This window comes from Carassius carassius, chromosome 1, assembly GCF_963082965.1.
Source record: "Carassius carassius chromosome 1, fCarCar2.1, whole genome shotgun sequence".
NCBI lineage: Eukaryota > Metazoa > Chordata > Actinopteri > Cypriniformes > Cyprinidae > Carassius > Carassius carassius.
Genome location: NC_081755.1, coordinates 28028224 through 28053292, shown reverse-complemented (window position 1 = coordinate 28053292; position 25069 = coordinate 28028224). Strand labels below are relative to the sequence as shown.

The following is a 25069-nucleotide window of genomic DNA, read 5'->3' as shown; positions in this document are numbered from 1 at the left end:
GGGAAAAGGGGAAACTGTAAAGCTTGGATCTTTTTGTCTTTTTGCCTGAAATGTAATTAAGCAATATCACAATTAGTGCGAGTGCTGTCGTTCCAAATATCAGCATGGCTAACGTGAAACAACAGCAATAATACTTAAGAAAACAGAAATATTATTTAATCATTTCATGTTTATTAAAAGTAATAATTATGCTATACATTATTATTAATGCTTCTTAATAATTAATAATAAATAATGCTTGAATACATATATAGACATGATTTACTAACAGGAAAATTTCTCACATGTATGTTAAAAAGAAAAAAAAAACATGAGCTCATATCCACTCTTTACTCTTTATTTAACAAACAAGACATAATCATTCAGCTTCACTCACTGCTTTTACTTGGTAGAGTTATTTTCTCCAAGACTCCCTCTGACATCTATCAAACCAACACACTGATTTCAGGAGCCAATGCATGTTCATGTGGTAAACTCATTTCTAAACAACAATCAAAAACCCAGAACTAGCCACGGCAGCAGATTCATGCGATTAACAGTTTAGATGTGTATTTGCATTTAAATTGCAATAGCAAAACACACACACACACACACACACACACAAAACAGCAAGACAGTTCAAGGCCAACTAAAATATAATTACTCTTTACTAACATTTTCCAAAAGAATGCAGAGGTCTGCAATAAATCTGGGGGTTACCTGCATCTAATAACCAGATATGCTTGATGAGGATATCCTCTCGGCAGAAGCTTGTGAAATGCCATGAAGTGAAGCTTTCTTTGCTGCATTTGAAATGAGGTCCCTTTGCATTAGAACTATTATATAAATGTGCCAACATAAAGGATAAAAGATACATAAAAAACAAACTCTAATAATTTAAGAGACTGGAAAAAAAATATAGACAAAATCTCCAACTATGTTGTAAAGGGAGGGAAACTGTAATGATATTTTGCCTTGATTGAAGAGTACAAACTGATAAGGCTTTTATGAGAAGAACATGCTGTGTGCTATATGGCAAACCCCCTTGAGTTTGTATTATTACATAGCAATACATATTGCTGCAAGAATTGAAGAGTTATGAAGTAAATTGCAAATACATAATGCAGTTCTAGCTCAGATTATTTTCAGCTTCAGCTATTTACGTCTAGTTTACCTGCATGTAAATTATTCCATATATGTCCTGATCTAGAACACCTGAGAAACTAAGAGCCTTGCAAAGTCACAGTGTTCACAAGAATCATGAAATCTCACAAGCAATCTGATGGGCTCCTGTGGTTTGGAGGGGTGGCAGTTGGGGAGGGAGAGAATGTGGGTGTGGTTTAGTCTTCAAACTTGCCCTCCAGAATGCTGTCAAATGTAAAAGGCATGAACTTGAAGCCCTGTCCAGTGTAGAACTTATTCTGGAACTCCACCCTTCAGAAAATAAGTGGAGAAACAAGGTCAGTGGATTGCAATTCTTAAAATAAAATACAAATGTAGTTTGGTTTTGTACATAGATTTGATAAAAAAAATCTATGTACCATCTTTTGAGGAAGTGAGTTTGGTTTTAGAATGCAGTTCTCACAAATTTTTAGTGTAAAGAATAACAAAGCACTCAGAATAGTCAATACAACTGTATTTTGCTAGACTAGCAGTTTGTATATAGCCACTGATAGGGAACGACATCTGCTCTTGAAACTGGCAGACTGTTTTAATTTATAGAAGGCAAGCATTATGTGTGTGCCCTTACCAATGCAATCTGAGAGCATGAAGGAAGGCAGACAGCCCTTCCATGATCAACAGAATAAACACAGTCAGTGTAGCAAAGAAGGCAAAGATGATTGACAGCGCAAAGAATCCACCAAAATTCCTAGAAGCCAGACCCATGTGCATCACCATTGACCACAAGACCTCAGAGAGCTCTGGAAGAAAACAGAAACACTTGAGAAACATCTTGTAAACCATTACAAATTGGAATCGTACTGACATTTGTACAGGGCTGTAATTTCTGGATTTTCTTCATTTATTTATTTATTTAATAGAGATTACAAAAACTTTAATTACTAGTCTACAAAGTAGAACTGTGCATTATCAAATTTCCATGTCATTTCAATACAATAAATGAATGCATGTGTGCATTACTTACGCGCATGGGCCAGACTCAGCGCCCAAAGCCGTAGATAAGAGGCAGTATTTGAGATGCAGCCTAAGCAGTATTCTATGGTGTGAATGGCTTGATGCACTGCAACATCTGCAAAATTAAACTAAAGAGAGAGAGAAAGAGAGCAATAAGAGCTGTTCAGACTAATGAAAATACAAAAATCTAATCCCACTCCCAGCTCAATCACAGTATGATTAGCAGCCCTGAGTCTCATGGGCATGAGAACAAAATCACAGCGCAGGGGCCTTTCAGATCATCAGTGTCATTTGATGTGATGTATATCCTAATAACAGCACAGCTCACTGGATCATTCCCATGTAATGAAGGTGGCTTAAACCAAGGAAAATGAGTGTCTAGAAAAGAATATATCAAGATGTACTGGAAAAGGATCGTACACCAACTACAGGAGACACCCAACACTGAAGCCTGCAGGAACACACACACAAGCCGCAGAGCAAGAGGACTGTACGGGGTGATGGCGCACTTACACACACATACACACACACACACAAAAACGTAAAAAACATCTACACAGAGTCGAGAAGGCTGTCTGCTCTTACCACTTCCTCCTCTGACTGCTTGAAAGGTAATCAGACACATGCACAGACAGACACACAGGGTTAAAGACGGAGTTAGAATCTGATGAAGAGCTTGTCAGAGGAAAAATACACTTTGGTTTACAGAAAATGCAAAGATCTAATGACCAACACATTTACTGTCAGTCATCATAAAATGCAGTGGCCCCAAAAAGTATTCAGACACTACAAATGCATGAATGACTAATTAAACAAAATACAACAAAGCAAGTGGCATTTTTTAAACGAGCACAGCACACTAAGCAAAGCATTTCATAAAAAGATAAGTTAGGTTTGAAACAGACATTATTTGGACAACGGTTATTCAATTCAAGTATTCTGTATAGCCCTTTATTTATTTTTTCAGTTATGACATTTTCTGTGTTTTTTTTTTTTTAATGCAAGTGGTTCAGTTCAAACCATGATCTGTACACACTGTAAATCTTATACTGGCCCTATTTAAATAAAAATGTGAACAGCTATACAAAAACATTAAAAAAAATCAGATCTGAGCAAAAATCCGAATTGAGCACTAAGGCTTGCAGTGTAGCCTATGTGTCTACTAAAAAACGAGGACTAGCATCATTTGTTTGCAGATTTTTGTAAACGGATACATTTTTAAGTGCAACTTAAAATACTTCATAGGGTCACTGAAAACGCCAAAATGAGAGAGATAAACAATCCCAGGGATTTGACTTCAGTCTCCAGTAAACAGACTTTAACGGCTGCTACTGGCAGGTCTGTTTGGAATGGAAGGAGGAAGATTATTTGGCACTGATGCACTGAAAAGACTGCATCTCAAACCTCAAAATAATGCAGTTTATCTGCCTCCACTTTATTTCCAGTGTAAAGAAACCCAATTAGCCAGGTGGGTGTTTGTTTAGTGTTTTGAGGCTGGTTGCCATGCGATACAGTGGTTGGGGGGAGAGACAGTGCTATAAAAAAGGGGCTGCCCCAGTTTAGACCAGCACTGGTATGCAGAGCCCAGATCCAGTGAGTCACAGAATGGAATGCCTACTGCAGGCGAGTGACCCCACTGCCAACTGCGGCCGTTTTTGGTACCTGGGTGTGACTTGTCACCGTGTGGTTGGAAACAAGCATCACATAGACTACTATAAAGACATTCACTTTAAATATTCTTATGATAAAGCGTTAAGTTATTCTCAGGATCAACAGATGACATCACATGGAGTGTCCGGACCCAAATAAATATTCAGATAAATGGGTCGGCAGAACACGCATCATTCTCTGGCTATAGAAAGACTATTGTTAGAGTTCACAAACTAAAGCATCTTTGTAAAATGAAAAATAAAGGATGGGTAAAGTATTCAATTAGTAAAATTATTAGTTATTCTATAGGATAGTTAGGAGAAAAACTATCCTACAGAAAGACACAATAAAAAAAAATAAAAAAATAAAGAGAATTCCCTCACCTCAGGTGATTCTTCTTCTAAGTTTTGGGAGAGCTGGTCATGTTGGATGATCTCCGCTTCATCCTCTGTGGGGCCGTTGCCCACACGGATTCCCCCAAAGTTTTGTGTTCCCTGCAGCAATCATGCAGTCATGGTTGTGTTTACAAGTAATGTATACATTTTAGATGAGCCATTATATAATAATCTAGGTTATCATGGTTCCTCCACTTTCTAACCAATACAATAAAGCATATTAGAATGCTGCATATTAGAATACATATATATATATATATATATATATATATATATATATATAGTAATTCTGTAATTTTTGTCAATATTTCTGTTATTGCGCACTTCATAAGCATAGGAGACTAATTTTACAAATATTTAAATATCCTACTGACCCCAAACTAGTAGTGTATATTGACTATAAAAAAGTAGCATGGCCTTTCAAAGATTATATTAATAATCCATGATCTTTCCAGGCCTAATAATTATACTTCAGAGACATCCACGTGGACATTAATGAATATTCTGAAGAATTTCAGTACTGATGTAGCAATGATCGAAATTACAAGATAAAAAAAAAACACTTTCTAAAAATAAAACAGCTTAAAAACTGGACATGCAGGAATCTCTAATGTTGTGTCCTTACCAGATGTCTTCTCCAGAGGTATTGCCTGCGCATTACTAGGGTCTTTACTATAAGCATACACGGTACACAGGCAAGAGCTGTAATAACTAGCAGACACTGAATTGCAACCTACAGAGACAGAAAAAAAGAGAGAAACATTAACTTTATTTATCAAGTTGTCTCATTTGCCACATATCTTGCTAAAATTCACGTGATATTGGTGTGCGTACCTGTCCCGTGTAAAATGGCTTGTTGGTGGGATCGTTGTAACTGAAGAGGCACATGTTGATGAAGGTTATCAGAAGACTGGGGGCTTCTTTTGAGCTCTCGGCATCATATGCCAACCACTTGTAAAAAATGAGCAGCACCAGGTAGCCAAAAAGGCTGACCATGAAGATGATCTCCGGAATAAAACCCAGGTAGATGTTCAGAGGTTTTTTGAAGTACCTTCACATGTTGACAAACAGACTTAAATTAGCATTAAATGCTGATACAGATCTAATTAGAGTATCAACAGACAAGTGCGTACAGGTGATTGAAAAGACTGAGAGTAACTCCAAACGTCATGTGGATGACTCCCAGAATGATCGACATCTTCATCTTGAAGGAGTTCAGAAAGTTCAGCTTATTAGTGGCAATGTTCCAGATCTGTAAGAGGAAAAAGGAAAACAGCTCTTAAAGGGCTGAAGTTAGACAATCTTTGCCACAGAACTGTTTAGATGTTTTAACTAGGTGCTTACTGGGTCAATGCCAATTGGATAGGGTCCATTAAACACTTTTGGCACAGCAGGGTCCAGCTGTAATACGTGGTTATCCTTCAGTGTCGCAGGCCTGAATGAGTTAATGGAAAATCAGTGTTACAAATAATAATGACTTAATGGCCACACATGAAGATCTGATCTGATCCCAAACCAGTGGCTAATTATAAGAGCTACATTTTCTGAGGGAGATAAAAAACAACAATGAACCTACAGAGCAAGATCAATGTAAAATCAATGGTTTGGAATGAACAACTCACGTCCAGTTGCCTCCTTTCTCTCCAAACATGGGTCTGACACTCCAGCCCGAGCCAAAGACATTGAGAGATTTGGAGAAACAGTCGTTGTAGATAATCCCAGTATACACTGAAAATATTCCCATCAGGAGAATAATGTAACGGCCCGCAAAAACCATGCTAAACATCTAGAGAAAGAGAGAACACCGTGATTTGTAGTAGCCCAAATTACCAAATAAATGTAGAATCATTAAAAAGAAAGTACATTTAATATAATGTTTGTTAAATTGCATCTCTTTACCAAATACTATCGAGGCCAATACAAATACAGTTTACCTTTTTTTTATAGTTAAAGATATAATTTATGGCTAAACTGTACATTTTCAGACCATGTTGTTTTATTAATCTTATACATTTTAAACTAAACTTCTCTTCAAAATGTAAAATTTCATGCTAATTAACACAAGTTAAAAACAATAGGATCAATATTTTCTGTTTTCAAGATCTAAACATAAAGCTATATGAAATAAAATTTTGATTTGAACAAAAGAATAAAACAATATTTATGAGATGGCTGGATAAATGAATGGGAGAATGGATACCTCATTATCGTTTTTCTGGGCAATTAATCGGCTCTCTCGCAGTACCAAATAAAGTGCAGCACAGGTCATGAGTATACCATGACCTAGATCGCCAAACATGACCGCAAACAGGAAGGGGAAGGTGATGATGGTGTATGGAGCTGAACATAGAAGCACAAACATGGATACAAACAATATGTTCTGACACCCACAAAAAAGTAAAAATAAATAAATAAAAAGGTAGCACAACAGGAGCTCATTTTAATCACTGCAGAGGAGTTTGAGACAAAACTATTAAAGGTCAGGGTTACCTGGGTTGATTTCGCGGTAGTTGCTGATGCCGTAGGCATCAACGATGCTCTGAAAGCCCGAGGTGAATTTATTGGTTTTGTTGTAGGTGGGTGGGGTCTGTTTGGTCTGCATTCGGTTAAGGATGGAGGGAACAGTGGATCCACTTCTCTCCTGCATGAAATAGAGCGGAATTTAACACAAACATTCATGCATGAAAAGAAATGCCCCAGTTTGCTTCCCAGAAAAACAGTGGTACAGTTGTATGCATGCCTCTACATTGCAACTTTACATTGCATTTACGTAAATGCTCATGCTCATACGTAAATGGGGAAGTCGTGGCCTAATGGTTAGAGAGTCGGACTCCCAATCGAAAGGTTGTGAGTTCGAGTCCCGGGCCGGCAGGAATTGTGGGTGGGGGGAGTGCATGTACAGTTCTCTCTCCACCTTCAATACCATGACTTAGGTGCCCTTGAGCAAGGCACCGAATCCCAAACTGCTCCCCGGGCGCCGCAGCATAAATGGCTGCCCACTGCTCCGGGTGTGTGCTCACAGTGTGTGTGTGTTCACTGCTCTGTGTGTGTGCATTTCGGATGGGTTAAATGCAGAGCACAAATTCTGAGTATGGGTCACCATACTTGGCTGAATGTCACTTCACTTTCATTTATCTGTGGAAATAGTGTCACTTGTTTGCTTAAATTTTAAGCAGATGCTGCATATTGTGAACTGAACTTGAGTATTGAGTCCACAGCATGTAACCGCGTATGGAGGCAATGTGTAAGACAGCTGATATTAATAGCTGCTAGTTAAATAAGGCATGAGGAAAAATGTCATGTGTAAGGACAGGCTTTGAACTAGCACGCAAGCACAATACTTCACATTTCAACACACTGCCTAAATGGACTTAACACTATTACATTTCTAGTTTAAGTTCAGACGGAAGCCGCTTTTTGGTTACCAAACAATGCTTTACATGGATTTACAAATTGGCTATAAGAATCCATCTGTAGTTTGCTGGCTGTAAGTCCAGCATTATATAAAGAAAGCTTAAGCAGTTTTAACTCTATAAAAGACTGAGAGGCAGACATAGGAGAACAGAAGGCAAATTTGTGTGAGTGGTTAATCCTCTTATGGTGTGACTATTACAAGGTTAACACTGCAGTGACCTCTGACCCTTACACTACAACCTCTCACCACAGGGATTACAGGTATTACACCCGCTCTGCCCTCACTGTCCTGTAGTAAGGTGTGACATCCCAGGCCTATAAAGCCCCTTTCACACTGCACCTCGGACCCGGAATATTGCCGGAACATTGCCGGGTCGCCTTCTGTGTGAAAGCAACCACGTTCCGGGATTGATTCCAGTGTTGTGCCCAATTTCGACCCCCTGCCGAATTATTACCCCCCTAGTTTAAGTCGGTACCTGATTGCATAATCCTAACCCCTCCCCCACACCTACTCCTAAACCTACCAATACTAGGGGGGTAATAATTCGGCAGGGGGTCGAAATTGGGCACAACACCGGCATTGAACCCGGGTCGGGGACCTAGTAACATTGCCGGGTTCAGACCCGGGACAAGCACTGTGTGAACAAAAGCCAGATCTAATGCCCTGTCGAAGTGATGACGCGCGTTATCACGCGACTCTTTTACCGGCTGTTTTGAAGGAAGATCAACGTTCGTGACAAAAAAATATGTGCAAATTGTAATGAAGCAGAGATCAGTTAGTTCCTCACTTTCCGCGCTGACGCCGAGATCGTTCGCTTGCTTCAGTGAAAGTATAACGCACCTAATGTTTTCGACTCGTACATTACACGTCACGCCCTGATGTCACGTGTCGTTACGGGATCTTTACAGGTTGTGTGTGAAAGCACGCACATATCCCGGGTAATAACTGGCAGTGTGAAAGTGCTAAATCTAGCGACCCGGGAACAATTGCCGGAACACTTTACCCGTGTATTTGCCGGAATCGCAGTGTGAAAGGGCCTGGGATGTCACACCTTACTACAGGACAGTGGCATCACACCATCTGCTGTGAATAAGCTTTAAGAATCTAGAATCCATCACTCAAGTGATCTTCAGCACACACTAGATCACCCTGAGACCCACCAATTCATTAAACTGTGTAATAAATCAGGAAATAAATACTACACAAACAAACCGCTCTCTAATATCTGTCGTAACATTGCGGAGAACATGCTTATACAAGTTTGGTTCATGTGTTTAGTCAAAATTCAGATTGCTGTGCCAAAGCGCTGACAAACAATTCTTACTCAGTGGCTATTAATTGAAGGCACTGTATACTAGTATGCAATAAAAACACAAAATAAATGTATTTTAAATACATATAAACTTTTTCATTATGCATTTTCCAACTAAATTAATGTAAATGAATGAAAACCAGAAAAAAAAAGAGGGAATGAATTGCCACTGCCTATCTCCTCCAGCGTTTTGTCAGCTTTCTCATCAGCGATGTGATGGACACAGTCCACTTGTGGTGCGGTGAGAAGGGGATCAGGTTTCAGCTGCTCTACACCACAGGAAAATTCAAACTTTGATCTGAGGGGTCTCATGACTCAACGTAAAAGCATCTGGGCATTCCGTCCTAAGCACTCAGTCCCCTGTGTGCATGTGTCTGTGTGTCCTGGGATAATAGAAGCTAAAACCATGTTTACAAAATGTGAGTCATTGTATGTGATGACAAGAACAAATCGGCTACTCCTTGGAGACAACACGTGTGTGGTGGTAATATATGTGGTGTAACATGCCAATGTAAAATGGACTAAATACAGCCCCAATGAAATGCAGCTTACATCAGGAGCCTATTAAATCAAATGTAAGACTTTTTTTTAATACCAGCACAAATGTAACTTATGTCCATACAGATATTTTATGTCCATACAGATCTTAAAAATAAACCATTCTTTTACTTAATTAAACACACATTCAACTGCAAAATCGGGTAACTGGAAGTTTAAAATACTCAAGATGTGTTTTATTCAAGAGATGTTTTAAGTACTACAGGTATACCCATATATACGAATTAGAGGACTGATATTGGATTTTGCAGATACGACAACGTGCTTAAACAAATTAATGTGCTGATATTAGTAACATTTTTATACTGAACGTGTTAATGTCTTTTCTTCCTATGACAGGATGGCCCAAGAAAAGTCACAAGAGTTAACACTGAAGTTTTTATTCTAAAGAAATGACAAAAGGTATTATATTTATGCATTTATAATGTACTCTACCTCTCTTCAGGGAACAAACTAAAGAATACTGGCCAAAAAATATGTCCCCATAACAATATACTGTTTTAATAGGATATAATGTTTGTCAACAACAACCATCAAGCTAGAGTCTTTAAAATATCTATAAACTACAACAGTTCTAATATGTCTATATTATTTCTCAAATTAGCCTAAATATCTCTTTAGTGGAGCCCTAATTAGAGTTTAAATGACAATGACAGGCCAAATGTAACATTTAAGACATTAATTTGAGATCAGATATCATACCCCTGACAATGAATCACTTTATCAGTGATGTGCTCATTAGAGAGTAAATGGAATTATAAAGAGGAAAACGTTACGTATATTATAGTAGGTAGCAGCCTGAAGAATGAGACACTGTACCAACCTCCTCTGGCTTAAGATCTTAGTAGGTTTACAGAAACATCAATCAATATTAGTGGATGTAAGTGTGTATCCTCACCGTGCCCCGACGCAGGGCAAACTGAATGGAGTCTAGATCGGAGACAGGGCACCAAATCTCAGCGATCAGACACTTCTGAGTGACATCGATGTTGCAGAGGTTCAGAGTGTGATAAATGGCTTTCATCTTCCGGACCTTGATGAACCATACTCGGACAGTCTTAGCAGCCGCCTGCAAAACACGCTGCCTGTGATCCTCTGTCTGATTCAGCACCTGGATCACACAGCAGAGAGGAAGAGGAGGGGTCAAAACAGGAAACATGAGATCCCTGAACAAGTGAGGTGATATAGTCCCAATCAGAGCTGAGAGAGCAGCCTGAGAGGCCTGACTCTGAGCAGAATGCAGTTTAAAGTCAAGTCTGACATGGAAACGCAGTATCCTCAATTGTCTGGATATCCTGTTCAATATCCTATAAATGTCTGAATGTTTTTCTGAAAAAAAACTGTTGTGAATATATCTTTTGTATGAATCATGACAGAAAAACATTTGGGGCTGGAGTAATGATAATTGATTCAAATCGTTCCTTTGCTCATGGGCTTGTAAATCTTTTTGACGAACCATCAGAAGGGCCAATGCCACCACATTGCACGATTAAGGGAAGTCGTGGCCTAATGGTTAGAGAGTCGGACTCCCAATCGAAAGGTTGTGAGTTCGAGTCCCGGACCGGCAGGAATTGTGGGTGGGGGGAGTGCATGTACAGTGCTCTCTCCACCCTTAATACCACGACTTAGGTGCCCTTGAGCAAGGCACCGAACCCCCAACTGCTCCCCGGGCGCCGCAGCATAAATGGCTGCCCACTGCTCCGGGTGTGTGCTCACAGTGTGTGTGTGTGTGTTCACTGCTCTGTGTGTGTGCATTTCGGATGGGTTAAATGCAGAGCACAAATTCTGAGTATGGGTCACCATACTTGGCTGAATGTCACTTCACTTTTTTTTTTTTCACTTTAGTCACAATAGCTGCAGGTGTTATACAGAGCTATTGCAAGAATAGCGACGAATAGATGCTCAGCTTCAGCTATTTGTTCATTGAAAAGTATACAAGCACCCTTTGCCAGCTATTGTATGAACAGGAGAATTCAAGAGCCACAACTATTGGTAAATATGTTTGTGAATCCCAAACATTGGTTGTGTGAACACAGCCAATATAACTTCTATTTAAAGTAAGGTGGATTTCTCAATCATTCAGGAGTGGCCAGGGAAGCAGTATCTGGTTGGCATGTTAGACAGATAGAGTGGCTACATTAACGTCCAAGTGCGCATTCTCGCTCACACGGGTGGAACATACGCAGCCGCCCACTCTAAAATCAGACACGCTCGCCCACGCTAGAATATCCCACATGCTCACCCACGCTGGAAAGATATGGAGACTCATCCGCGCTGACAAATTAGGCAAACTCGCCCACTCAGGGATTTGTGTAATCCTTAATACTGTGTCCCAAAGAGCTTCTGTCTTTCTCAAACAGCAACAGAAACACAAACATGGCATGTGTGCTTTTTACTAAAGGGTACCGAATTCTCTCCAAATCTGTGAGAGGATCACAGGGACATTAACAATTCCTGCCTGGCAGGAACACACACAGACACATACACACACACACACACATAGTGACCATTCTCTCTCACCTCAGGGGCAAACAGGCCCGCTAATAGCTCGAAGTGAGTCAGTGACATGGAACTCGAGCACACACTTCGGTCCCGGCCCTGTCAGCACTCTTGTGCTTGGATATGTTCCTTCATTTCTTTTGAATAGTCAGAGAGCAAACAGATATGCATGTGGGTTTTCAGAGGGTGTGGGATAAGCGAGAATCAACAAATAAGTGTGGCGAACGTGAAGAACAAACTCCCTCTGTATGTGGATATGCACAGACAGGAACTCTCACTATGAGACACCCGCTGTGAAAAGCACCTTACAGTTGTAACTGGTTGTGATGCAATGACAACAAGAGTTTCTTTTCAGATTTTTGTTGATCAATTTTGATGTTGTCATGTTTTGAGGGTAGCCTTGTCTACAATAGCCCAAAATCTTGCTCTAAATAGCTGTCTACAGAACTTAATCAGGTTTTTTCAATTTAACACAGATGAAAATGGGGCTGCGAGGGACAGATTTCCAGTCTTTAAAACAGAAAGCACTGTAAAGGTCCTAGATCATGTTATTTTCACAACGTTCAAAGCTGTTTTATGGAGTTTTTGTCTACTGAAAGTTTATTTCAAAAAGACGTTTAATAAAATGAAAAATCGGCATGTTGTTAAACAACAGTACAATCCATTGAATTTACTGTACTTCAAACCCTTTATGTTTTCATTCAGGTCAAAAATTAAATATGGCTCTTATTAAAGAACAAATTCTGACTGGCTGTATGTGATATCACTGTCAGCGAGTGTAGAGAAATGGCATGATGCAGAAACTTGTATGTGCCACTGTGCAGACACTGAATAAATCTAACGCAACCCTCTTCATTGCGAGTAAATCACTCGCATATGCGACTAAATGTCTAAAATTAGCCACTGGCTAATAAATTCTCAGATTGTACTCGCCAGTGTGTTAGTTGGAGGCTAAGTATAAGTTTAGTTCAGATATATGTTCACTCGCCGAACACTCTCTGACTGAGCGCTTCAGAGTTTCTCTCTCCGTCAAGCGATCTGTGATATTTCTCAGTTCATCTCAATGGATGCACAGCGTACCTGTGTTTGACGTACCGTAAACTCTAGTGTAAAGACGCACCACGAGAGCATAGAGAGTGAGAGTCTTACATACATGCAGAATTGACAAGCTACATGTAAACGATATACTTTGTTGTATTTTCATGTCAAAATAATGGAGTTCCTATGATTTTTTTCAGCTTTTAAGAACTGTCTGGTTTTTCGGTAGTGGGCGGAGCTAATGCGCAATTGACAATCTCATCAGCTCGTGCTCACCTGATATCGTCCCTGTTGTGATTCCAGCAAATCAGTTCGAGTGAATGCACACATCCTGATTAATATTCATGAATCCAGTAGCTCGCTAATACTTGCGTTTTATAATGGCGTATTAGTAGAATACGTATTATTATTATCATCTTTTAAGTATTATTGTTAGTTCTTTCCTTTTTTTTTATAACAGAAACACTGAATGACAAACAAATCATCATCACCAGTCCAGTTAAAATGTTCAGTTAAAATATCTATGCATTCATACATGGTAATCAAGTTTTAATTCTAATTTCTAAAGTTCTATCATTAAATAATACTTGATTATCATATTATAATGCTTCACTGACTGATGTTAAGAGTGTACTTTCAGATATTTAAAAAGCGATTCCATTATATATATATATATTTATATATATTTGTCTGGCCAGTAAACTAAAATATTTACTAGCCAATGGCGATTCAATTGCCAAGGTGTCCGTAGAGGGTTGTAACGTAAGAACTAAACAGCGGTGATAAATTGCCCTGCAATGTGCTGAAGGTCTAAACTGTGTGGGCATCTGTGTGGGTGGGAAAGCTATGGGTACTATGTAAATGTGTGTGGACACACTCACCCAAAGTTTTCCTTCCCAAACAAGGCATTGTGAGTGATTCTCTCAAAGACCCAGAGACGAAACACCATCCAAGTAGTGCCACAATTACGCCTACTAGGAGCCCCTTATGACTCACTGAGGGAGATTCCCTCAGCCTTACAGACTGTGCACTGACACAGCCAGTGGATAATTCAATCAAATCAACCTGCACTCTACTGTACGTCTGTTAGTTTAATCTCAGCTCAAGAGAGGAAATAAAAAAAGAAAAACAGAGAAGAAAATTAGAAAAAGACAAACACACACAGCTGTGCAGTTTGAGACCTGAAGTCTAATCCAGAGGTTTTCAAAGTGATACACAGACCCGCAGGGGGCGCCGGTAGCCAAAAAATGAATTAACATGAATTAATATAAATTTAAAATACATTTAATTAAATAGCCATGTACTCTCATATTATAGTGACACAGTGATCTGCACTAACCGTGAAATGTGAAAATCTTACTGACATAAGAACAAAAATACATCAAAATTTCAATTATGTGGGCAACAGGAAATATTTAGGGTCTGTTTATAGTATCATGTAAATTGCTATGATTAAAAGCATTGCCAAATCAAACGCATATGTAATTTATAGGACACAGTCAGAGCACAGTGCTTTTAAACATTTACTTGTCATTTATTGTTTAATTAGTTATTTTACCAATTTAGGGAAATCCACCCTGCTCTGATCTAATCTGTATTTGGCACAGCACAAATCTTCTGATCATACTCATTATGTTATGTAACTCCATTACGCCACTCAAGCTGGAGTTTATAAAGCAAATGGCATCAATTGATGTACTGTCAAATCATAATCAGTTATATCAATACACACCAAGCAGCATGCATTCATGAGTTTGTTTGCTTTCCTGTTTAAATCTTTTAGGCACTCAGTAAACATCTACGCTTTGTTATTCTAACTTATTTTTTGATCATCATTTTAGAATCTCTGGCGTAAGAACCTCTGATCAGAGGGAGGACTGTTCTTCCACATACTGCTCGGATAGAAACAGATAAGACACAAACACACACAGATGGGGACATATCGACTTTGTTCAGACTGCGAACAGGTGGTCTTGCCATTCATTGTGTTGGTGCTTACATTGTTACTATAGCAGCTGACGCAGACGGACCAGATATTGGTGATAAAATTTGAATAAGCAGATCAGATTTCATCATTTGTAAACTGACAGTGCAAACAGTGTGGCAGGATTTGAAAACTAATTCAGATTTGTGGACAGAGTGAACAAAGCAACACAGAGAACAATCCTATAAGAACCTTTTTCAACGTCAAATAACTGACGAACGTAAAGAGAGCGCTGGAAATGCACAAGTCAGCAATATTTCTTATTTATTGGCATGAAGTTTCGTGCAGAATAACAAACAGCAACAGGAGTGCAACATTCTCGAAAAAATACAGATGCAGTGGGGACGGCTGCCATAACAAAAGAAAAACATCACTGCAGGCTTCAACCCGGCTGCATTTATGATTTAGGCAATTCAAAAATCTCCAAGATTATTTTAAATAATGATTCAATCCATTTCAAACAACTGTTCAAAAAATGAAACTTGAGAAACAGGCCATGTGTGTTTTTTATTGAACGTAACCGACACTTAGGCTAGGCGGCACTAGGCAGGCATAAAGAAATGCGCAAGAAGGCTAGGGCCATTACAAATTTATTGGACAGGAAAACAAGTCGATCAACATTTTCGGGGTCCAGAGCAGAGTGTTTTTTATTCACTATATGTCCAGCTGTTGAGGAGACGCGCTGCGACCGCACTGATGTCCCAGGGACACTCAGGTACAGCTGCGCAAGGTGGGGGTATTACTGACAATATTCAATCACAAAAGCCGGTCGCTGTCAGCTTGCAATGGTCCTTTTTTCATAACTCAGAATCTCCTGTAACTAGATGCGCGAATGAGGCGAATTCGCGTCTGCCGCACCGCGAGACCTCCAGATGTGCGTAAACGCGTCTTTACATTGACTTAATTTTGAAATCATTCGCGCCAGACACTACATTCGCGTTTGGTGTGAACGCAGCATAAGAAGTCGCTTTCGACGTCACTGGGTCTTCTAGGCGTGTAAAATTGCTGGTATTTTCTGTCTAGCTTTCGCAACGCATACTGCACTTTCGGAATTCTTTATTTTCTTTTTCTGCTTGTTTGTGAGTTTTGTTACATCTATATTTTTTAATTGTTTAATTATTTTAAAATTAATAGTGTACATATTTGGTTAAAATCGATTCCCTATTTTCATTTTCGAAACTTTTTTTGGTTGGTCCGATCGATTGTGCAATCGATTTTCGAACTAAAAGTGACAGCCCTAGTGTGTATGTGTGTGTGTGTATATGTGTGTACACATATTGCACTTATGTCTTACCATCTGGAGATCATCAATTCGAGTGTTGACGCCAGCTGCCATTTCCTTCCTCTCTTGAGGGGTCTCGGGACAGGGGTACAGTGATGCCCGAAAGCTAACATATTGGTAAAATATATGAATATGGAATACATTAATTTCAAGAAAATGTCAAATACACACTACACTATAAAAGGTTTGGCGTGAGTACGATTTTTTAAAGAAATTAATACTGCAAGAATGCATTATATTGATCAAAAGTGACAAAGAAAATTGTGCCAAAAGATTTCCATTTCAAATAAATGCTCTTCCTTTGAATCCTGAAAAATGCATCATGGTTTCCACAAAAAATCTGCTATTTGGAACACTGCTTATAATAAGAAATATAAAAATTTTGTCTCTTAAGAAATATATTTAAATCTATTTTAAATTGTAATAATATTTCACAAGATTACCATCCTGTATTTTAGAAAAAAAAAAAATTGGTGAGCATAAGAATCTTCTTTCAAAACCAATTAAAAAAAATTACCAAACCAAAGTCTACAAAACCAGAAAACAATGTAATGGTTTCAAAATCTCAAACCATTTTCTTATGTTTTGGTCACTCTGTATTGAGACTGGGCAGTAATGCTCTCGTACCCTTCACAAATCTTCTTGACTCTGTTTTTCAGCTGGTCTCCCTGGAAGAAAATGATGAACACAGACTTGTGCACATGGTCTCCCTGGAAAAATGAAAAAAAAAAAAAAACATAAGAGGAAGCTCTTGAAAAGTTATCTTAAAAGTTATTTCTTTTTTTTTTCACTGGGAAACTGACTGTGGCAGGGTCTTCAAGTGGGTCTTCGATGTCTGCCTGTCGCAGGAAGACATTTCCACGACAAACTCTCCACAGCATCCTCTCGAAGGTGGGAATCCTTTCTCTGCCAATCACCCCTGCAACAAACCTGCAACCAGCAGGTGAGTGAAACGTGTCAGTAATCTATTACTCTATCATCTGGCCACTGTGTCATGTTTCAGCCCCCATCTAATAACTGATCTGCATCTTATATTGAAAAAACTACATTATATTAAGGTATGTCCTCATTCCTCTTTACTTTCATCTCTTCTTTACTTTTCAACTCCTCTGATGATGCTTTCCTTTCATCCAATGCTGTAAATGGAAAAAAAATGTGTTTCATGCCAAGTATTAAAGGCATACCAGAATTACCGATCACAGATCCATGACAAACCCACTGGCATTAGCAGTAGTTACTTAAGAATGTGTGTTAAATCCCTCTATTACTATTGTTTTAATAGCATAACCCTATTTTAAAGCTACCTCTCCCTCTGTACTGTGTGTTTTTACCGGTTTAGTTCTTTAACTCAATCCATATTACTACCAACAAAACATTCAACTTTCCACATATACCCATATACATTTGGAGCCATTTAAAAGACTTGTTCTGCAGTCTTCTAGAGTTTTGGCAACGTAAAAAAAAGAAATAGGCAAGCAGATCGGTAACAGAGATCAGGAAGTGTGCAATCCCCATTAACATCAAAGTTTCATCCAAGCATATCCACATACAGAGAAATTGAATTTCTTGTGTTCAAGCAGGCCTGCTTCAGTGATGATGACCATCAGGAGATGCAATTTGTGAGGTAACATGATACACTGAAAGCATTTCAAAAGAATGAGTTCAGGCTGTACTGTAATTTCTACATTTGAAGCATTCGTGTTTTAGCGGTCCATAACAGAGCTTAGTTAGACTCACTGACATACTCACCCAAGCCTAAGAGGAGCGGCACGTCCAACCTCATTCGGTTCCAGTAGAGTTGACGACTCTTCCAAAAGTGCAGGGTCTTCCATCTAACAAAAAGGAAAAAGAGAACAATGTTTGGATTTATTTATCTCTTTCTGTTAAAATAATCTGATTTTGGATCAAAGTTCATTGTAGTGTTTATAATATTGTTTCAGGAAATTGTTTTCTAACAAATCAAGGGCCCTTTACTTAAAACAGGGCAAAGGTACATTAAGGTATCAAGCTGTTGTAGGTAACATAATATTGATAGATATTGTAATACTTCAAAGCTCTGCATGTTAATGTTAAGTACTTCTTTCATATTACATGAATAAGACAAATGTATGTTTAACTTAAGTTTTCAATTAAATTATTGTAAAAAAAAAAAAAAACATTTTTTCATTTATTTACAGTAGAGGATTTATTAGAGTAAATCAGCTGACAGCTTTAACCCAAAGCAAATTTCAATAAAAGTTATTCCAAGGAAAAAATGGTGATGTGCTTAAATCAAGCGCACTGGGATTGGTCCTTGAATAGTTTGAAATGGCTGGGTTTTTTTTTTTTTTACCACTGAGCCACACCAGCCTCACACCACACACCACCCACCACCAGTCTGAGAGAGCCCAAGTTAGTGGAAGTGTAAAGTGAATGATTACAAGACAGCTAACAACTTAAATGCTTCCGGTCAAATTATCTTTTATAACTTGTAAATAAATATCGCAATAAAACTTTAAAGTTCAGATCAGTGTCCAGGAAGCACAGGAAAGTATGGTCAAAGATCTCCAACAGACTGAAAGATAGAAAAGAAACACCCTGGTAGTAGCTTATTATCATGGGCACAAAAGGCTGAGCATTTTTTTACAGGTTCAAGAAACGTGTGAATAGTGAGTCGAACACCTTGCAGAACTGGTCTTGGGAAGGGCAGTGTGACATCATCACCAGCGGCTGAGATGTGACCAGGAATTCAGAGAATGGCCTTTCAATCTGTTAGACATGCATCTGTCTTTGTCAGCTTGAAAATTATCACAGACATGGGGAAAAACATGGCTCCTGTGTTTGTGTTAGAGCGTTTGTTGATTTGTCTACTGAATGGTGTTAATTATTTTGATCTGATAGTTTGTATTCAAATTCAACCACTGTGTATGCCATTTGTGAGTAAAGGCCATTTTACACGGTAAAGGGGAACAGCGAGTTCCCAATTCAGGCTAAATGGAAGAGAAGTGGAACATGGCAACACAAAAAAACACCGAAAGTTAAGCACAAAAAAACAGCTTCTGCTAGCTTTCCTAAATGTTACATGCCATTGACCAATCCAAGCTGATTTTACTCACAAACAATGAAATAGTATTTAGCTTTAACTTGGTCAAAGGACAACGTTGAGGAGAGGTTTATTTTAATATTTAATGGCTTCATTAGCCATCAATTACATAAACAGCATAAAAGTGACCCCCCTATTTGCTCAAGCTAAAGCAGCAGTAGATATTGTTTAGGTTGCACAGGCACCTTTCAAGAGTGTGTGAAATGGAAGAAGACAACTAAGACTGCAAGATCGCAAGCAAAGCTTGCCGCCCTTCATGTACCGTGTAAAATGCCTCAGGAAATACCACAGGAAACTCTACAGGCTTAAGGTTTTGTAAGAGATGAGGTATTACAGACCTCATCAAAGAACTGCTGTGTTCGTCTGAGGATGTGCTTAAGCTCAGTCAGCTCCAGGAAGTTCTTCTTCAGGGCTTCCTGGTTGGTGTTGATCTCCTTCAGCTCATTCTCCAGCTTTTCAAAGGTGGCCTAAAAAAAGTGAGAGGAGGACACACCTCATTAAATGCATTCAAAACTTTTTTTTATTCTGTGATCCAAAGTCATTACTCCAGTCTTCAGTGTCACATGATCCTTCAGATATCTTTCTAATAAGCTGATTTGCTGCTCAAAAAACATTTTCTGTTATCAATGCTGTGCTTAATTTTTTTGTTCAGGATGCTTTAATGAATAGAAAGTTTAAAAGAACATTGATTACATGTAATTCAATACGTTTTAAACCTAATTAACTGCTCTAATCAAAATTTTCAATATTGAATGACATAAGAATATTTTACATTTACATTCAATCATTTAGCAGTCCATTTTATCTAAATCACCAAAAGACTTACAAATATTTGTAATCAACAACCTCTCTCCTCATGCACCCTCTCTGTGTTTTAGCACTGTGCTCATCACAATGTTTTATGAGTTGCCTTTGCTGCCTTGATACAGTGCCTCTGTGGGCAGCTCATACTGTTTCTAAAACAAGGCGATTTTAATTATGGGTCCTTTTTATTTCTAATTCTAATTTTCAGCCTTATTTTGAGTTGTCCATTAAGTTTTTATACCTCCAAATCAATCATGTCTCGTGGAAAGGGCACCTCGGGGTTCTCCCCTGTGTCTACAACAGGTATGTTAGCCTTTTTGATTTCCTTCTCAACAAATCCTTGAAAAAACAAAAAAACATGATCAAGCAGAGAAAACAGTAAAGGAGAGAAGCATTTCTCCAGTAAAGGAGAAAAATTCATTTTTCCACTGAATTTAACCAGAACTCATGATGCTGTGTCAGCAATGATTTTCAGCTCACTACGTCAGCAATGCTAACTCAATAACTCACTTAGTTTGCGGTCCATCTCCTCACACCGACGGACTTCATTCACAAACTTCCTCTGGAAAACGTTCACATCGGGGTTCAACTGCAATTCAATGAAAGAGAAAAGGTCACTGACCAATTAATATACAATTACAGTACCATTCTCTCAAAGACAAGGAAGCAACATTTACACCAAGGGGCGTGAGAAGAAACTGCAAAGTAGTCTTATTCACAATGGATCAATGAATCCACATGAGATAAAAACAACACTGTTGGCTGTGAATAACTAGTTGAGGGTTCAAAGATGAGTGAGCAATGTTTTAAGCAATGTTTCACAATCACTTTCTGTTTGAGGTCATAACGTTTGTGTATCTGATAGCCATTTAAATCTTCCCTAATTCAATTTCATCTGGTCTTAGTCTTACACTCTACTGAATATTCTTTGCTCTCTATCTGTTTCCCATCCCAGCAGCAGTGAAATCAAGTTTGCTTGATAAAGTAATGCTTAAAATAGTGTATGCAACACATCTGTACTATCGCATAATCATCAATGCTGCAGGAACATTAAAAGTAAAGAAGGAATACAACACCACTGTACATGTCTGGCCCTAAAGCATTTCTTGTAGTGGCAATTTCTATGAATAGAAAAAAAGTCTATGAATGTTTATGTTTTAATGCTTATTTTATCAGTTACGCTGACATTGGTTGACAGTGACATCAATGTTACTGCCATGAGTCACTATGAATGAAGCTCCTCCCTCTGTTGTTTTGAAGGGGTTTCAGTGAATGTTCCAGGAATTAATCACCAGTGAATTATGACGTGGCCTATACTTACATCTCTGAACTGCACCATGCCGATCTCCCCCAGCTCACTGACACAGCAGTAGGCAGACTCAGACTGGAGAAAGAGCTGGGCCAGAGTCATCTCCTCACTGCGAAACAGCTCCCCCATAATGCACTGCTCTCTACCCAATGCACTAAGGGGAGAATGTCTGAGGGAAGAGGAAGAAAACACAAATGCTAATACTATAAATACAAAAGGTTTCACATTTTATTGAGTAATACTTTTGCCTGACACCAAGCACAGTGGTTAAGCCACAATGATTGAGCGAATGTAGTTTACTTTAACCAAAAGGAAGGCAGCCCTTAAAACAGCACATCAGCATATTTAACCTCAACAATTGTGATCTGTTTACTGATTCTGTACCAATTCTGTTATGCTCACAGTCCAGCAAGATGACGATGCCACAGATAAATGCTCTGTGACCATGAGCTGAGCTTCATTGGACAAGCTGACAGTTTACAAGTCATGAGAATCATATTAATGGTCTGTTTTCAAGGTTAATATTTAATGGTTATCTGACAGTATTGTACAAGAAGCTTGCTTTTAGATAACAGATCAGCAGCTGTGTAAAATCAACTGCAAACTAGGGCCGCTCAATTATATTTTATTTTATACAATTTTATATATTTTAAATGATATAACTTAAATTTTTTTTAAAAAAACCATAAATTTGAATGCATTCCATATATAACGAGATAGACAGATCTAATTAGTCTAATAAGACCAACTATGTTGTAATGCCCTTGCACCACCTTCTAAACACTGAGGGTAACCCAAATCACTCTGCCTTAAAGGAAAATAAATATACAAGAAAAATGGAATGTGGCACAATAATAATAATTATATCCTTATTATATGGTTTTCTTAATCGTTGAAAACTAAAATCATTATCGCAAATAAATTCTGATTAATCGGCCAGTCCTACTTATACTCAAGGCAAAGCTTCTGCCTCATTTTATAACACCAAGAGCATTATGCATTGTCATCTAGACTATCTTGAACTAATGACTGTTCATAAACAATAATACAATCCAGTAAAATGCCTTAGGAAAGATTCCACAATCTTGTGCTGAGAGGACATGCAAAGAATGTTACGCTTCTGTGCTCTTTCACCATTCTCATGGCATGTGATGCTCCAGAGAGCAAAGAGAATAAGCACATGCCATCTCAGAAGAATGAGGAAAACACACAGGAGCATTCAGCGATTACACAGAATAACCCGATGAACTTTTCTTTCCCTGGACCTACCGCTACAACTGTATGGTATGTGCTCTCCTAGGGCAAATCCTGATCTTCTCGTTGAAATGCATGTGGTCCAATCAAAGGAGTGAATTGTAAATTGTAGCCCATTCTCCAAAGCAGTACTTCACTGAAAGAAGTTTACTATTATTCATGAAGAATGATTGTACGATGGACTCCACTCACAGCGAGCGGATTATAGATTAAGCTGCGCCATGTGACTCTCTAAGTCCGTAGTAGACATTACCAACACACAGGCACTTTGTGGCACAAGGAGACACAAAGAAAACTGACAGAGCAAAATAAAAAATTTAATATTTCTACTAGGTCTATTTTAAAACTTTTGGTCAGATTGGGGCGCAAGTACTCTTTGTTTCATGGGTAATTCCACACGTGCTGAATAATGCAGCACCTCTGGGAATTTTCAAGATGCAGATACTCTTTCAGCTGTCTCTCTGTATCCTGCTCTTTATTTTCCATTCTCCTGTACAACTACATACAGCCGTCTCAGCATCATCAGGTATCAGTGCAGTGGACCAATGCAAGGTCTTTCAAAAACAGATCCTACAATGAGACATCATATTAATAATATGAACTCCTGTGGCAGGACTTCCAATAAGGTTTCTTTTGAGTAACTGTAATGCTGACTCAACCAAAGCTGCAACAGAACAGAATAGAATGGAATAGAATTCTTTAATCACCTCACAAACCCAGGGAACTGTTGAAGCTACGGTTGTCCAACCCATCAGCACAATAGTGTAGCATAAAACAAGGGTTTTTCCATCTTTTAGACACCCAAATATGATCATCCTCACCCAAAGAAATCCACATACTAAGACCCTAACAGCAGCTATATAGGTTCATTTATAGAATCCAATCTATAATGTGAAAAATGTGTAAAATATTATTTGGAAAGTGTTTAGTTTCTATTACGCTATATTATTACAGGTTTTTCTTTCTACTGCACTGTTAAGGTAACGTTAGGTGTATTATTGTTAGAAATGTTTTTATGATGTCAGATAATCTAATCTTATATTTAATCTTTTCTTACGTTACACTATTTTCCCTCCACAGTATAATGTCATATAGAGAAGCCATTCTCACATGGAGATTATTTTTGCAGTAACGGTTATATTAGCTGCTTTGCTAAATGGTGAGCTGTCGAGGTTTCCTGAGCCCCTTTTCAGAGTATTGTATACTGAACAAATTACTACGGCAACAAAAAAAGGTCGTATTTTACCGTTGAACTGTAAGAAGGGGTAAACGCAAACACCGGCTTATTAACTAACGTTAGCCTGACGGAGGACAGAAGCGTACGTTACGTTAGCTGTCAACCCAAGCCTACGCGTCAACAAGTAGTAGGGCAAAGTGGCACTTTATACACTTCAGCGTTTTATTGTAACAAATGGAAAGGGACCCTTATAAGTTTCCAACTTAAACGTGAAAAATGAAACTGCAGTAGCAGAGCGTTAAAGCGCTAATGCTAATTATCACCGACAGGTTGTTAACGTCACCTCGGATAACGTAACGTTAAATACTCAACAGCGCATTCCGAGAAGCTGAAAGAAAACGCGCTCTTCTCTTCCAAACACAACTCAATGGACGGTTCAAAGCAGTTATTATGTGAGAACACAGTTATTTCTAGCAAGAACAATGTAACTTACTGAGTTTAAACAGTTGAAACGGAGTGCTGCTTTCTCTGAATCCTCTCGGTCGCGAGCATCAGCTGACCAGAACGAGGCAGAGCGGGCGTGACGTCATGAACAGCCCAGACCGGGCCACGTGACCGAGGTTACCTGTGAAGGGTGCTTCCGAAAACAGTGGAAAGGGAGTGTAGTCAATATATCTGTTTGTTCTCATACGTTCGTTCCGCTTTTATTTCCTTATTTAGTATATTTATTATTATGTCGATAAATAATAGCGAATATTCTGATAGCATCTGTTGATTTTAAATTAAATATACTGTCCCATAGTGCTAAGGTAAGACCTTAACAAAGTGACTGATTAAAAGGTATTTTTCTCCCACTATTTTCAGTGTCCCTCACACTGTGGTTTGCTTTTCATTTGAAGGTGATTTCTCTGGTATAAGACCACTTCCTGTAGTCTCATTGTCATTGTTGTCATCATCATATTTTGTGCTTTAAATTCTCCGGGATCAGTCCCTAAACTTTTTTCGTTAACACTTTTATTATTACTACTACTTCTGAGCCTTACATTACTAGCACCATCTTCTACCTCATGAAGCCTGCTGCCTTTTCACCCTTTTTTAATTCAGTGTGACCAATAAATAAATTTTTCAACAGCAGACCGTCTCAAACAGTGATCTTGACAGCTCAAGTGCTGTAGAATCTGTCCCTGCCTCTTTA

General features: G+C 38.6%; 1 protein-coding gene across 3 annotated transcripts; it reads right to left on the bottom strand.

Moving 5' to 3' along the window:
* Positions 1-316: 316 nt before the first annotated feature.
* atp6v0a1a (ATPase H+ transporting V0 subunit a1a) lies at positions 317-22843 on the bottom strand. Of its 3 annotated transcripts, none has more exons than XM_059554565.1 (22): positions 22713-22839; positions 21456-21612; positions 20645-20723; positions 20376-20473; positions 19669-19797; positions 17998-18080; positions 17052-17178; positions 16876-16958; positions 16261-16354; positions 10344-10556; positions 6651-6801; positions 6361-6500; positions 5783-5946; positions 5505-5595; positions 5294-5412; positions 4995-5211; positions 4786-4893; positions 4149-4259; positions 2701-2718; positions 2126-2243; positions 1730-1901; positions 317-1413 (listed from the first exon to the last, which is right to left on the bottom strand). In XM_059554565.1, exons 2-22 carry the CDS (start codon positions 21570-21572, stop codon positions 1320-1322), a joined length of 2526 nt encoding a protein of 841 aa, XP_059410548.1. In that variant the 5' UTR covers positions 21573-21612; positions 22713-22839; the 3' UTR covers positions 317-1319. The 3 variants fall into 3 exon arrangements, with proteins under 3 accessions (XP_059410548.1, XP_059410556.1, XP_059410564.1); XM_059554573.1 differs by having other exon boundaries at positions 2701-2715; XM_059554581.1 differs by lacking the exon at positions 2701-2718 and having other exon boundaries at positions 22713-22843.
* Between the last annotated feature and the right edge of the window lie 2226 nt (positions 22844-25069).